At 40.1% G+C, this 16,030-nt stretch overlaps 1 protein-coding gene and 1 long non-coding RNA gene across 2 annotated transcripts in view; both read left to right on the top strand.

Moving 5' to 3' along the window:
• wnk1a (WNK lysine deficient protein kinase 1a) overlaps nt 1–16,030 on the top strand; it is an 86,817-nt gene that overhangs the window by 14,441 nt on the left and 56,346 nt on the right. The window contains 4 exon segments of the mRNA XM_034176717.1: nt 5,453–5,625; nt 5,767–5,987; nt 7,545–7,702; nt 14,254–14,342. Coding sequence (XP_034032608.1) covers nt 5,453–5,625; nt 5,767–5,987; nt 7,545–7,702; nt 14,254–14,342 — 641 coding nt within the window.
• LOC117515928 lies at nt 10,128–10,438 on the top strand. The gene is made up of 2 exons (XR_004562264.1): nt 10,128–10,272; nt 10,303–10,438. It is a non-coding gene; the product is annotated as an uncharacterized LOC117515928 (long non-coding RNA).

Here is a 16,030-nt window from a genome sequence, read left to right as displayed (position 1 = left end):
TATACAGGGGTGTCAAAATCTGAATCGCAAGGACATGAGATTTTTCACTCTTTGAAGTAAATGCTCCCTACCTGATGATATTATGACTTGGGAATTCAAATTTTAAATTATGCAGAGGGAAATGTGTAAAAAAAAAAAAAAAAAAAAGTCTGTAATCTCACACATTTGAAGTTGTCTTTCTGTAGATGATCCTTGAAATGGTGAAAATTTAACAAATTCAGTGGGGTCTTCCATGCTCAAATGTCTATCTGTGGTGCAAACTTGAGGAGAAGCCATGCAGTAGTTTTGATGTAATCCTTCAAAGCCTATTTAAAGTGTAATCTTGACCCGGATCCAGATCACCTCCAAAATTGAATAGAGTCTTCCATGGCCTAATATCTGTCGTGAAAATTTTGTCAAAATCGGTGCTGTAGCTTTTATGTAATTCTGCTAACAGACAAATAAATGCAGGCTGTTATTACGTCCTTGGCGGACATAATGACATTCAGCATATCCAACTGAGGCGTGCTTAATTGTATCCGTTTCTTATTAGCATTGCAGTCGTTTCTCATATGTTTTTTTTTTATTTCTCCCTTTTCAATTTAATATCTGAAGTAAAAAAAAAAAGCAAACAGTATTATGAGGTAGCCAAAGCAATGATGGCATTGGCCCAGCTGCTTAGTAAGTGGACTCATTGCTCAGAACTGCTGTAATTCAGTTGCAGCTGTTCTTGCCCTGTGCCTGTCAGGTTAGGTTTCCTAGTTGGACTTTTAAACCTCACCCACAAGTGGTATTCAGAATATGTTGGCACCAGAAGAGTGTAGAAAAATGTGGACATGGTATTTGTGATGCAAGATATGACAGATGGGGAAAAATAATTTTCAGTGTCCAAATTTTATTGATCCTGTCCGATAATTAGTTTTGGTTTTTCATGTCGAAAATATTAGAGGGAAAACTTGTATTAATGTAGTCCCTTTGCTTTAATTAGCTAGCATGCTGTTGCATGAATGCCTCAGAGAAGAGAGCTGACCCCACCTCCTGTAGAGAGCAGAGGGCAGAAGCAGCACTACTTGCTGAAATGTTGGTGACTTCTTGAAACAAACACTCATATAAAGGGTGATATATTGGGGCTAGCAAATGATTGTGTTCATTTTCGTACATCAAACAATAAATTGATAATGGTAATTATTGCAACAGGCCACTTGAATAAACCAAGAAGGACTTTGAGTAGAGCTGCTACTTCTTTGCATCAAAAGGAGCCAGTCCAGCTGATGTGGTTGTGAGGATGCCGCCTGGTTATCTTCTTGGGGAGGTTTTCAAACAACTGGGAGGAGGTCCAGGGGAAGACCCTGGACATGCTTGAGAGATTATTTTTCAAAGGTGGGTTGGTAATGCCTCGGTATCCCACAGGAGTAGTTATAGGATTTGGCCAAGAATAGATACTTGGGGTGAGCTACTTGGTCAATTGCCAACACGACCTGCACCCAGATAAGTGGCTGAAAATGAGAAAACATTTTTCATGTTCGACTTCTTTCCCAGTCATAGAAAGTCTAGTAAAAGGTGTTGACTATTTAATGATGCTGGTATGATGTGAAAATAACTGTTGACAAATCATTTCTCAGTTTGAACCCATAGCCACACACACATTTGGCTGCTTGAATATTCAAATTGCAGTGCAGATTTTAATTTTTGGAAATTGACCACAAAGGTGTGTGTTGTTAAGATTTCCAATGTTTCCCAGGTTGACAGAAGCGACTCAAAACTGACAGAAAAAGGACTTCAGTTTTAGATGTATTATGTAGATGCCTTCACTCAACAGCTCATCTCTCCATCAGCATGCAAGTAGAGCACACACACATTCTGCCCCTCTCTTTACCCTGCACTCCAGTCCCACTCCCAGATAAGCGGGCTGTTTCCCCTCGATGTGGATTAGTAAATTGTGATTATGGTTGAAAGATGTTGCATTTTGACCTTTATCTGCGGTGAGTGCACGTGTTATATTAAATGGTATGCATAGAGGTAAAACTGTGTTCTCTCCGTGTAGCTTGATAAGCAGAAGGATAGTATGCATCATGACATAAAGTTATCATTATTACTATATGGCGATATGAAGTTAGCAAATTAGCCATGAGACATACTGCTCCAACAACTCCCCCTGTTGACGTGACCTTAAGTCACATCAACTAAGACAAAAGTGATGTGCGAAAACAAAACAAAAACAATACAAACACCCAAAAATCAAAACTAACTACCAAAAACACCTGAGAGTACATGAGCCTGGTGGGCCTAAGAAGAGTACCTCACTAGTGGTGTCAGTGGTGCCTGTGCCCCCTAGCAGAACTTAACTGGACCATCTAAACTTCAAAGAACCATTCAAACCAGGCTCCCCTTATGTAAACAATGTAGTGTGTGAAGAAATGTTGCTGGATTTTGCTCTGCTTATTACAAAGCATGTAATATGAAAATACTAACAGTATGTGTAATAACACGGTGAAAAGGAACAAAAAACACCACCCTAAATATAAAACATACCAACCTCAGCTGTCACTGCATACAGAGTGAACATGTATTACTCAGAGCAGCATGGTGAGATCAGTAAATGTAGACCTGACCGTTCACCCTAAGGTGGAGTGGTCTTCATCCAGGAGGGCCGGGAGGCCACAGCACTTGGATCCGTCTGTCTCAGGCACTTCACAGAAGAATTTGTGTGCTGGTATCTGCTGCCAGGCAAAGATGTGTGTAGCATTCATACTTCTTTTAACATCTGGGAGATAGAATACTTGGATGAGAAAACAGATTAATACTGAACAGAAACGTCAACAGACAGTCTACCCAAAGGCCCCTTGTCCCCTGGATACTGGCAATAGTGATGCATTCGAGAGACAAATAACTTACACAATGGACCAACACAGATACTGCTACACGCAGAAATCAAATGGTCAAAATAGTTAGAAAAGCAGACAACTAATGCACCACATTCTATGTAATCCAGTCATACTCCGGTCAGGTCAGCTGAGCAGCGCACCTGGAAACAAATACAAATAAAATCACTTATTTATGTTTTTGATTTGTCCCATTTGATTCGGGTACCGTGCACTCCCAGCAGATGGTTGACTCAATCCTGTTGTCATATTCCAACACATGGCCCCCTGTTTTCCCCCACCTGAAGAAACCTTATTCATTATCAGGAATACCACAAGAGCAGATAATCGAAGGGAAGTCGGTTGGTAACACCAGGAATCTGACGTCTTACACAACTGTCTCATGGCTTACAGTGTAAAGTCATCATTATTACTATCACTATCTGTGTATGGCGATATGAAGTTATTAGTATTAAATGAAGTTAGCAGAATAGCAAATTAGCCACGAGACATACTGCTCCAACATGTGGATAATGAGTGGAGCATTCTGGAGGGGCTGTGGCGGTGCAGCAGAATAGACCTTTATTACATTCTCAGTGCGCATGCTCAGTAGTGTGTAAATCTCTTGTGACTAAGTGTGAGCTCCCACTTCCGTTGTTGGCATGGGGGGCATGAATTGCCAAACCCGTACGAGTAGCGGCTCTCGCATCTTCTACAGGGCGCTGTTGTACTATGATCGCCCACGATACAAAAAAGTGCTAAAACGGGATGAAATAGCTTAATCCGCCTCGCCTCCTAACAGGGTGGTTTATAAGGTGCAGACCTGGCAACTCGCCTTAAAATGAAAGTAAACTGCGCCCTCGGCCAGAAGTTCAGCTGCTTTCATTGTGTTTTACTGTTTCAAAAACGCTTGAAAAATGAGTTGTTTTCTTTTCATGATGACTGGAGCAGTACACTTTAATGTTTTTGATGAATGAATCAAACGTTGCATTTTTATAGCATTCTGCAATCTCTCTGATGGAGCTTCCTGATGGAGAAGTCTGCTGTTTTCTGGCTTTCCTCCCAAACACAGCTATTGTTTGTGCGAAGCACGTTTGAATCAAGACATATGTACTTTCACACAAGCTATTTTTACTGGTGTAATAATGAATTATTTTTACAAATAACTCTGACAAAAATGTGTACACAGTGCATACAGGATTACAGCCGGTAGCACCAATGTTATCTATTAAATATTGTCTTATTGGACTTTGTTCACCTTTCTTTGGAAAAGTTACAGCATTTGTTGCAGTATTACGGTATCTACAGATTCACTCACGTTCATGTATTTATGCAGTGGCTGCATGCCCACATTACACAGTGAACACAGTGGTTCAATCCATGTTTTGAAGACTGTTCTCACGCTGTGCTACGCTTCACTTGTGCTGTTTGTACGAGATGTACTAATGAATAAAAAAAAAAACTCACTTGCCTCAGAATATTTTCTTTGGAAAATCTGTTCACCTAATAAGCAACGCTAGTTATGTGACTGCATCCTTGCAAAACAGATTTTAACCATTTTGACGTATTTACCATCAAAGCCCACAAAAAACGCTGACTTCACACTGTAAAAAAATTACGCCCCCCCCCCATTTCATTTTAAGGGCGGGACCTGAGATGATGTGACCAAAACCCGTATTCCTCACAGCTTGAGGTTACTGAGCGTTTATCAGAGGCAGGTGAAATCATGCTAATTTCCACATGTTTTACTTAATTTCTCTTGGAATGTGGCACCAAAAATAAAAGGAAATACATCAACATTTTCATAATTCTTTATTTATTTAGAATAGTCTTCTCATTTGGCATTTAATTTACGGGTGATACACACTTTAACATTATAAACCAGGAGAGAACATCATTGCCAACCAAAGAAAAACACACTTCAACAACTGGAAAAAGATAAGCGGACAGCTTGGCAAGCACCAGTACCATCTTGCTACTCCCCTAATCTCTAAGGGAAGCCCAGCTGTTTCTCATGATATGACACTTAAACAAAACAAAAAAAAAATCATCACATAAAAATTTATTCCGGTGTTATGAGCAGAATGATATGGCACAGGCCTACTCTATACTAGCCTCACTCCTTTTGACATTGTGACATATCTACAGACATTCCTTCTTTTTGGTTTCGTGTCAGAGAAAGGGTTTATGTCCCCGTACCACATTGTATGAAATTGTACAGCTTGTTTTTGTGTACTACTGTGATCTCAGTAATATTTTTCATGTAAACCTACTTTTGCTGACACAAGTTAACTTTAATTCTGTATACTTGTTACGTAAAATGTTCAATACAGTATACACATGAATTCATATGAAACCATTTTGATGCATCAGCTAGAGATGCGGCAAAGCGCACAACCATCACATGCTCCTAGACTTGACTTTAATAGAGTATGTGTGTCATCTCTGACACCATTACAATCTGAAGTAATTGATATGAAAAGGTGATCATGTACCTCTGATGTCTGTTTTGTCTTCGAGTGACTGTCAGCCATTAAAACATGTCTGTTACTCTGTTTATGCAGTGCCATAGATTTTGCCTTGTATAATCTTTTCTATTCCATTTTCTGCAGGATCGAAAGCTTTCAAAGGCAGAACGGCAACGCTTTAAGGAGGAAGCTGGAATGTTAAAAGGACTTCAGCATCCTAACATTGTGCGCTTTTATGACTCCTGGGAGGGGCCATCCAAAGGCAGGAAATGTATTGTACTAGTCACCGAACTCATGACATCTGGCACTCTCAAAACGTGAGTCTGATTCACATGTCATTGTTTTGAAATGTTTTGTCGACTTGTGTATCTTTAACTTTGTACAAACGTTTTGTATAGCTGTATTTAAAAATGTGATCTATGTAACTGTACATATGACTTATGCATGTATCTTTGTAGATATCTGAAGCGGTTCAAAGTGATGAAAATTAAAGTCTTACGGAGTTGGTGTAGACAGATCCTCAAAGGGCTCCACTTCCTTCATACCCGAGCTCCTCCAATCATCCACCGGGACCTTAAATGTGACAATATTTTCATCACAGGCCCAACAGGATCTGTCAAGATAGGAGACCTTGGATTGGCCACGCTTAAACGCGCATCCTTTGCCAAGAGTGTTATAGGTATGATTTCATAGACTACCTTCTGTGCCCTGTCCTGATGGGGAGTGGTACTCTTTCTAAGGTCATATGATTGACTGATTATAATGTATGGGTCAAAAACAGACCACAGAGATTCATCTCTCTGTCAAACCACGCAGCTCAAATAGAGGCCGGATGTTTTAGCATTCTTTGACAGATAACCACAAGTGTTCTCTGTTTGTACCAACACAGCAACACTAGCAAATTTGGTCATTGTGCAGATTATTGCTCTTCAGTTTCATCAAAAAAAACCTTGTGGAATAGTCATCTCAAAATAAAATGCTAAGGTATCTGTCATGCCTGTTATACATTTTAACCTGACAAGGGTTCTGTCCTAGACTGGTCTTTATTCTGTGGATTTGAAATATGTGGTCTGTTTGCCATTTATACACATAATGTTTAACTTCTCTTTCTATGGATTTGCCTCAACAGGTCTTTTATTTTCTCTTATTTTATTTTTACCTTTTGCTAGTGTGTTTCTCTCTTGCTTTCTTTTTAAAATATTGCAGGACAGCAGAATCTTTTTTGCTACATCTTTTGCATCCAGGGAGCTCCCCCCCCCACTTTGCCGTCTGTCACTTAAAAAAAACAAAAAAAAAAACAAACAAAACTTTATTCTTTTACTTTCATATTCTTGGGTATGTTTTTAAAATGTAGGCTCTAGCCTCAGCTGTGCCCCATTCTGCTGTTTGGAATGAATAGGGTACTGCTGGTCATTCAGTAAGTATGAACTTTTATGGGCCTGGTAAGTCTGACCGTGTGCTGTATCACACCTCCATTCCAAAATCAATTAAATTCAAATAACCAAATGAGTTTTTCTGTGTAAGACCTAAAATTTAACACAGAAGGCCTTTTAATAGATTGAAGCTCATGTGCAACTCACAGTGCTGAGCAGCGTAACTAGCTATGAATTCTGCTTCTCTAAACCTTGACCATGAGTTTATTTTGCAGGTTATGAAGAGATGGTAAGTGATAATTGAAAAGGTAAGTGTTCTATAGAACATGTATTTCACTTTAAGGTAAGGTCTAGACAAGTTATTCCATAGCTAGTTATATTTCTACTGCAAAAATTGGCATCTCCTTCAACAATTTTCTCATTGCTTTGGCTTGGTCAGTATTCTCGAGTGCCTTGTTTTGACGCCAATATTTAAATAGTGAAAATATATTTTGGGCAAATGTGTGTTCTGCACATTAGCTGTCTCGGCCACTTTGTTATATCTTACATGTTGAGGTCTTACACAGACAAACACGTGCTTCCTTCTCTGCAGTCTAACTGAGCCCAGTTTCTCCTTCCTTTTTGTTTTGTCTCTTTTTTTTTCTTTTTCTTTTGCTTTCCTTCCCCTTTCTTCTTTTGTCTCCCTCTTCCAATTCTCATCTCACAGGTTCTACTTCTGGAGCTGTCAACAGGCTGGTCATTCTTCTCATCCTCCTCTTTCTAAACCCCTTGAGGGTTAGAGGAGCAGAGGGGTAATGGGTTGTGAGAAGCCCACTCAATGAGTTAGGGAGTTCGAGAGTTCTGAATAGTTGTTTTGATTTAAGGTACCCCTGAGTTCATGGCGCCTGAGATGTATGAGGAGAAGTACGACGAGTCAGTGGATGTGTATGCCTTTGGAATGTGCATGTTGGAGATGGCCACCTCAGAGTACCCTTATTCAGAGTGCCAGAATGCTGCACAGATCTACCGCAGAGTTACTAGTGTAAGTCTTCCATGGGCATTTCTTCTGCTCCGCCTTCATCTTCCTATTTGATAAGAAGGCTACTGTCCACCTCTGGAATTATTTTTCCTTCATATTAGCACAGTGTATTCTACCAAATGGGCATTGAAATCTACACCAAGCCCCACAGGTTTATAATGCCTTTAAAAGTAAAAATATTGAAGTCTTTGCCACGAAATTCAATATAAGATTTTCTGACCTCTTGTTAAATAGCTACGGTGTAAATCAGTCACAAATGTAGACCAAAGTACAGATTGCTTTTGATTCAGTAATGATGTTGTGCCCTTAAGCCTACATTAATGTTATTTCTTGAAGAAATGAGCTGGTGGACTTCTTTGACCATGAATATTATACAAATAATGAATGTTTGAGTTCAATGGTATGAATATTTGCCTCGTTGAATGGTATGGTATAAATATTCATTCCATTGAAAGAATGTAAAAACATTCATTATTTGTTTTATATAATGGCTAAAATAGATCCTTGTCATTTGATATTTTATTAATTTAGAAACAGAAAAGGAACTTACATTTTGGTATTCCACTGCTGCTAAAGTCCAAATTGTGATGTGTAGTCCAGTGATGTTGTGCACTGACTTCAGACTCCATTTAAAAAAAAAAAAAAAAAAAAAGTGAGCATTTCCTCAATCCAGCCAAAAATCATGTCGGCTTTTTATCTGAACAGTTCTTCATGCATCCAGACAGCTTACAGCGGAGTGGATTTTGTGTGTGTTACAAGAATTGGCATTGTCAGTTAGCTCAATCAAATCTTTGTCTCGGTAGAGTCGTCCCCCGCATGTGCACACACGCAACTATGTCGGCGCTTGTGCGTGCCTGTGTACTACCAAATTAAAAAAAAGACTCTGCGCATCCTCAGTGCAGTGAAACAATAATCACTTCAGAAATTAGTCCAGCTTTTCATTCTGACTTCCTGCTAACAGCCTCCAGACAGCATAGTGGATTTGTTGTGTGTGCACACGCATGTCTGTGTGTGGGCGTGCCTGTGCGCACGTGCAGAGTGCAGTGGTACCAAACATATGGAACCAAATTTGTACTCTAAATGCAATGCAACACAAATGGGATAAATAATCCATGTCATGTGACTTGCAAAGCACCAATCAAATGACAAGGATCCATATAGCCGTCATATAAACAGCTACTCCTCTCAGCTTATACTGAATTTTCCATGTCACCAGGTAGTTTTCTATTACTGTTGGATAAATTACCATTTTTCATCTAGTGTTCTGTCATATGTCATGCTTTTTCCATCACTTCAATGCTACCACCTTGAAAGGCCACGTCAGACATCACACCATGCTTTTAAAAAGTTTCAGTTAAATAGTGCTTTTGTTTCTCATCCCCGTTGATATCTAGGTTTGCAAATATACTCAACAAAAATATAAACGCAACACTTTTGGTTTTGCTCCCATTTTGTATGAGATGAACTCAAAGATCTAAAACTTTTTCCACATACACAATATCACCATTTCCCTCAAATATTGTTCACAAACCAGTCTAAATCTGTGATAGTGAGCACTTCTCCTTTGCTGAGATAATCCATCCCACCTCACATGTGTGCCATACCAAGATGCTGATTAGACACCATGATTAGTGCACAGGTGTGCCTTAGACTGGCCACAATAAAAGGCCACTCTGAAAGGTGCAGTTTTGTTTTATTGGGGGGGGGGGATACCAGTCAGTATCTGGTGTGACCACTGTTTGCCTCATGCAGTGCAACACATCTCCTTCGCATCATCCGTAAAGAGAACACCTCTCCAACGTGCCAAACGCCAGCGAATGTGAGCATTTGGCCACTCAAGTCGGTTACGACGACGAACTGGAGTCAGGTCGAGACCCCGATGAGGACGACGAGCATGCAGATGAGCTTCCCTGAGAGGGTTTCTGACAGTTTGTGCAGAAATTCTTTGGTTATGCAAACCGATTGTTCCAGCAGCTGTCTGAGTGGCTGGTCTCAGACGATCTTGGAGGTGAACATGCTGGATGTGGAGGTCCTGGGCTGGTGTGGTTACACGTGGTCTGTGGTTGTGAGGCTGGTTGGATGTACTGCCAAATTCTCTGAAACGCCTTTGGAGACGGCTTATGGTAGAGACATGAACATTCAATACACGAGCAACAGCTCTGGTTGACATTCCTGCTGTCAGCATGCCAATTGCACGCTCCCTCAAATCTTGCGACATCTGTGGCATTGTGCTGTGATAAAACTGCACCTTTCAGAGTGGCCTTTTATTGTGGGCAGTCTAAGGCACACCTGTGCACTAATCATGGTGTCTAATCAGCATCTTGATATGGCACACCTGTGAGGTGGGATGGATTATCTCAGCAAAGGAGAAGTGCTCACTATCACAGATTTAGACTGGTTTGTGAACAATATTTGAGGGAAATGGTGATATTGTGTATGTGGAAAAAGTTTTAGATCTTTGAGTTCATCTCATACAAAATGGGAGCAAAACCAAAAGTGTTGCGTTTATATTTTTGAGTGTAGATCTAATTCTTGTGCTATGGTTTCAAGCAGTGTACCTGCCTCTGAAACGCGTGTCATCACCTTGGTACATTAGACTTTAGTGGAATTTTATACGCAGGTGTATCAAAGAAATTGTTTCCGGTAAGATACTTAAGAAATACAGTATAATCTTTAGAGTTACCTGTTGAGCTTTTTGCTCAAACTATTTCTACAATAGAATGTATTTCCAAGATCACAGCTAAAACTTGGTAATACAGCAAAAACCGTTGGATTGGTTAAATATTTCTGTTAATGTGGACTGCTTTGTCTGAGATCGGAGACATGATTAACACAGTCCTGGTCAAAGTTATTGACACCCAGATTTTCAAGTTTGTAATTCAGAATATCTTTAGGAATAAATGCAAAATAAACTTTTTTTTTCCCCTAGAATCTTGAATATTTAATAGAATGTCTAATGCTGCTGAACCAAAATGCAAAAGGATTGAATAATGCTGAAATAATAGAAACATAGAATGTATCCCAGACACAGTTATTGTCAACATTCAGTAATATTTGTTTGCAGAACCTTTGACATCATTGAAAGGCTCTAAACATTTCTTGTTGATATCTGTGATATAAGTTTCTTGCCACCTGCCTCCTGGTAGTTTGTTGCTTTTCCATTGCTTTATGTAAATGGTAAATGGACTGCATTTATATAGAGCTTTTCCATCTGCATCAGACGCTCAAAGCGCTTTACAGATAATGCCTCACATTCACCCCGATGTCAGGGTGCTGCCATACAAGGCGCTCACTACACACCAGGAGCAATAGGGGATTAAAGACCTTGCCCAAGGGCCCTTAGTGATTTTCCACTCAGGCTGGTATTTGAACCAAGTATCTTCTGGTCTCAAGCCCAACACTTTAACCACTAGACCATCACCTCCTCACCACTAGATCATCACCTCCCCAAGGTTCAAGCTCTCTAAAGCTCTCTCTACACGAGCATGACTTTTGATTCACGCACTTGCATGCCCGTCGTTGTGAAAGCGTTTTGAGCCGTCTAAAACGGTAATTGTCATGTTTGCATTGTCATGGCTTGGAAAAACAGTTGTGTGTTCTTTCCTTCTTGTGTGCAGTTGTTAGTGTGTTTTTGATAGATTTAACATCTTGTTATAATCCTTCAGATGAGCTGCGCTCTGATGCGATCTGCTGACGTCACCCCTTGCTCTGTTCTTCTTTACTCAACTTGATGAGCTGCATGTCACGTTGGTGATTAGATCGCGCCACGTAGCACATTTTTGCGTGAAGCATTTTTTGAATATTTTAAAATTCTCTTTGCGCAATTGCACGTGCCGGCACCCCTCTCACGTTCAGTCTACAGCAGTTAAAGACGAGTTTACTCTCCTCCATGACGCAGGTCATGCATGTTTTTTAGATAGGTTTTTGATGGTCTTAGACAGCTCACTTCTCTTGGGCATTGTGAAAAAGACAATGGAAATGATCAACTACCTGTTTTTATTTAGTAAAGGTATCACTCATTGGTTAATTCAGGTCATGTGAACAGTAATGGTGAACCAACATTGAGTCTCATTTTGTTTTAAGAGCTAAATTTAATCATTCAAACAAATGCCAATAATTTTATCTAGCATTAACTGTATCTATTTTTTTTCCAATATATCTTTTTGTTAATGGTGGCATTCTTTCTTGGACATTTTTATTTAAATATTCTGATTTTTTTTTTTTTTTTTAAGTGGTTTTATTTCTCAGATATACAGCATTCTAAATTATGTACCTGAAAATCAGATGTGCCAGTAATTTTGACCAAGACTCTAAAAGTTATGTTTGAAACTACCAGAGCAGTATGATTCTGCCAGGCACTTATTGTTGTGCTTAATGTTTTGAGTGGTCTATGTCATATTTTGAGATTGTCAGTGACAGTGACTAAATGCCATTTAATAAATGGAATAAAGCATTGTACACATTCTAAGTAAAAATAAATAAATAAATAATCTAATCCATACTGTGGAATTATCCTCTGTGCAGCAAGAAAATTCAGTGGAAAGTTGAATGAGAGGTAAGATCAATATTTATGGGAAGGAAGATAATTTTCTGCCAACTGTTCAATCCTGTTTTGCTTTGCTTGTGATGGGATGGATGAATATTTACAGGACAGAAAAACGTGTTTTGTTTATATTTTAGGAAATGCCTATTTCAGTGAAAAATGTCAACAGCTAAGTTTGTCATGATATTGTTGCTGGTGTGGCATGCTTCTGTAAGATTTTCAAATTTAATACTTTGAGCAAGACAAAGGAAATTGTTTTGAGAAAGTGGAGGGAGTATTTTGAGGAGCTCAAGAATGTAGAAAATGAGAAGGCTGGATGATGTGGAAAGCTTAATTAAGTGTAATATTAGTAGTGTTGAAGTGAGAACAGCTATGAAGAGTGGAAAGGCAGGTGGTCCAGATGTCGTGCCAGTGGGGGCAAGAGATGACAGTGGTGCTTGTAACCAGATTGTTTAATAAAATCTTGGAAAGCGAAAGGATGCAGGAGGAGTAGAGAAGTGTACTGTTTCAGATTTTTAACAGTAAAGTTAATGGTTTCTTGCCATGAAAGAGCACTACAGATGCAATGTTTGCAGTCAGAGTGCTCATGAAGTATTTAAAAAAAAAAAAAAAAAAAGGGCTTAAGGAGTTGCTTTTTGTTTGGATTTAAAGAAGGCTTGTGTCAGGGTGCCAAGAGAAGAGTTGTGCATGAGGAATTCTGGAGCGGCAGAGAAGTATGTAAGGGTGGTGCAGGATATGTACAGAGAGAATGTGACAGCAGTGAGATATGTAGTAGCATTGACAGGTGCATTTGAGGTGGGACTACGTAATGGCTCTTTGGATGACGTTGTGATTGGAAGTGAGAGTAGGGAACAGGTGAAGATATGCTTTTGAAAGAAAGGGAATGAAAGTTGGTAGGAGAAAGAGTTGGTGTGAATGTGGTACAGCCTATTGGAATAGTGACCATCTCTTTCCAACGCATTGGTGTGTGGCAAAGAGGTGAATAGGAGAGTGCAGGCAGGATGGGCAAAAGTGACAGTCATGATTTGTGACAGGGTATCGCCAAGAGTGAAAGTGAAACTTGATAAGACTGCAGTGAGACCAGCTATTTTGTATGGCTTTGAGGAGGCAGTGCGAGGATCAGCCTATCAGAGGGACAGTGCAGGTAGAACAGTTTGGAGACAATGTCAGACAGGTGAGATTGAGATGTTTTGGACATGTACAGAGGAGGGACTCGGGGTATATAGGGAGAAGGATGCTGAGGATGGAGCAGCCAGGCAGGAGGGAGTGAGACCAAAGAGGAAGTTTATGGATGTAGTAAGGGAGGACATGGAGGTGGTTGGTGTAGAGGGCAGGATGAGATGGAGTCAGATGATCTGCTGTGGCAACCCCTTACGGGATCAGCCAAAAGAGGAAGAAGAGCAAGACAATGAAAATTCTGTTGACATTATATTAGCGTGGCATCAAAACTTCCAGTAAAGAATATCTTCAAATGCCAGCACAGTAAAGATGTGGGTCGGCATACCTATATGCCAGTGGTTTTGATAGTTTGAGATGTGTAAACTTAGTGCTATGAATTATATAATTAGATCAAACTGCACTACACGCTGTATTTTTTTACACTTAAAGTCACAGCTAAAAGGAGAAGCTAGTGTGTGTTTTATGGTTTCACTCATTTGTGAAGTTTCTGTGAAGGCTCTCAGTTGTCCAGGTGACTTCCATAGTAGAGAAGCTTGAATCTTCAACTGGACACCCCTTGACCCTCTACAAGGGTCAAGACAGAAGTCAGACTACCAGAGCAAGAATTTTAGCTGAGGAAGCTTCTGCGATTTGAAGCGAAACGTCCTCACGTGAAGCAACCCAGTCCAGTCGAAGATTCAAGCTTCTCTACTCATTTATGTGAAATATCACAGATCTCAACATAAAATCTGTGCCTGAAGTGAGGAAACAGCTATATTTGGGTAGTATCCATATCCAAATTAATATCGCACTTGAGAAGGAATGCTTTCATTCAGTGTTTTGTTTCCTGTAGGGGGTGAAGCCTGGCAGTTTTGACAAAGTGGCCATTCCCGAAGTGAAGGAAATCATCGAGGGATGCATTCGTCAAAACAAAGATGAACGGTCTGTAACTTAAGAGCATGTCTTAATACGTCTTTTCAGAAATATTGCTATGTTTGTCAGTTAGTTTTGCATTAGGAGCCGCTTTTTATTCCCTTCAAGAAGGTTGCGTTTTGCCTTTGTGTTTGTTTGCGTCAGCACAAGCTTTATAATCAATTTAAGACAATTTTCTGAACTTTGTCCTTCTGGTTTTGCAATAAGTGGGTCACTATGCTGTGCATTGTCACCTGGTCTTGACAAATGTCATGTCATGAGCAGATGTGTGGGTGCCCTGTGTGGGGCCACTGTTTGTTTTTAAGCTAAGCGCTGTCGCTGCTAGTGTGAGTGCGTGGTGGCGTGCAGTAGTACAACTCTTACAGAACCAAAATTGCATGGTAAATGGAACACAATGGCAATGTGTTCAGGTGTGTTCATAATGTGTTCAGGTATTATGTACAAATGATTGTAGTAATAGTAGCTTTGTTTGTATAGACCTTTTAAAGTCAAACAAATCAGTGCTTTTCAATATTGAAATACATTATAATATAAATGTCAAACACAAATGAAGCACAAAGAAAAAAGAAAATAGTCATAACAAAGATTGAATAAACACTAACAACATAAGTTTAATTTTAAAAGCTGCTAAATTTAAAGGGGATAGAGAATCAAAATCATATTTTTCATGTTTTTGGTATTAGTTCAGAGAATCCCCGCTGTGGGGAATACACACAAAGTGCCAGCAAGTTTCAGAACCTCTGTTTCAAGTATTTCTCCTTTTATGAATTGCCCCTAGAAAACAGGCCAATCTGTTTTTGAGAGAAAACTTACATCACTTTTTCACCAATAGCCCCCCCACGCCCACACCCACCCCCTTTCACACACGCCCCTTCGAAATTAATTATTCATAAGGTTGTGCCCACCCATTCATAACACTCGAAGAGAAGCAATGGCGAGCTACAGGTGTGCTTTCCCAGGCTGTTTTAGCGGATTACAATCTTCCCACGGAAAGCAGTGTACGCGATCACTGGCTTTTATTCATTTTTAACCGCATCCCCAGTACATACAACCGCCGACTATTTCTTTGCTCTGCGCATTTCACGGAGGACTGTTTCACAAACCTTGCACGATTTCGAGCTGGCTTCAGTCGGCATTTAATACTCAGTAGAGGGTCAGTTCCGACTCTGCGACAAAATCAACCCCAGCAATCAGTACAGCCTGTGAGTATCACATTTTCTTTTGTTTTAAATTTGTGTTGCGCCATATTCCTGTTGTAAGAATTGCACGTTAGTATGGCACGTTAGATCTGGTTTGTTCCTCTAAAGGGAATGAGCTAACCCCTTAGCAGCTAGGAATGTGTATCGAGAACCGGTTCCTTTTAGGGTATCGTTAAGAAATGACTCGATCCTTCTTCTTCTTCTTTGTCTTTCGGCTGTTCCCGTTAGGGGTCGCCACAGCAGATCAATCGTTTCCATCTCACCCTGTCCTCTGTATCTTCCTCTGTCACACCAACCACCTGCATGTCCTCTCTCAGCACATCCATGAACCTCCTCTTTGGTCTCCCTCTTCTCCTCCTGCCTGGTGGCTCCATCCTCAGCATCCTTCTCCCTATATACCCTGGGTCCCTCCTCTGCACATGTCCAAACCATCTCAATCTCGCCTCTCTGACTTTGTTTCCAAACCGTCCCACCTGAGCTGTCCCTCTGATATGTTCA

This window comes from Thalassophryne amazonica, chromosome 8, assembly GCF_902500255.1.
Source record: "Thalassophryne amazonica chromosome 8, fThaAma1.1, whole genome shotgun sequence".
Lineage (NCBI taxonomy): Eukaryota > Metazoa > Chordata > Actinopteri > Batrachoidiformes > Batrachoididae > Thalassophryne > Thalassophryne amazonica.
Note: the sequence above shows the minus strand (reverse complement) of the source record. Positions and strands in the feature narration are given on the sequence as shown.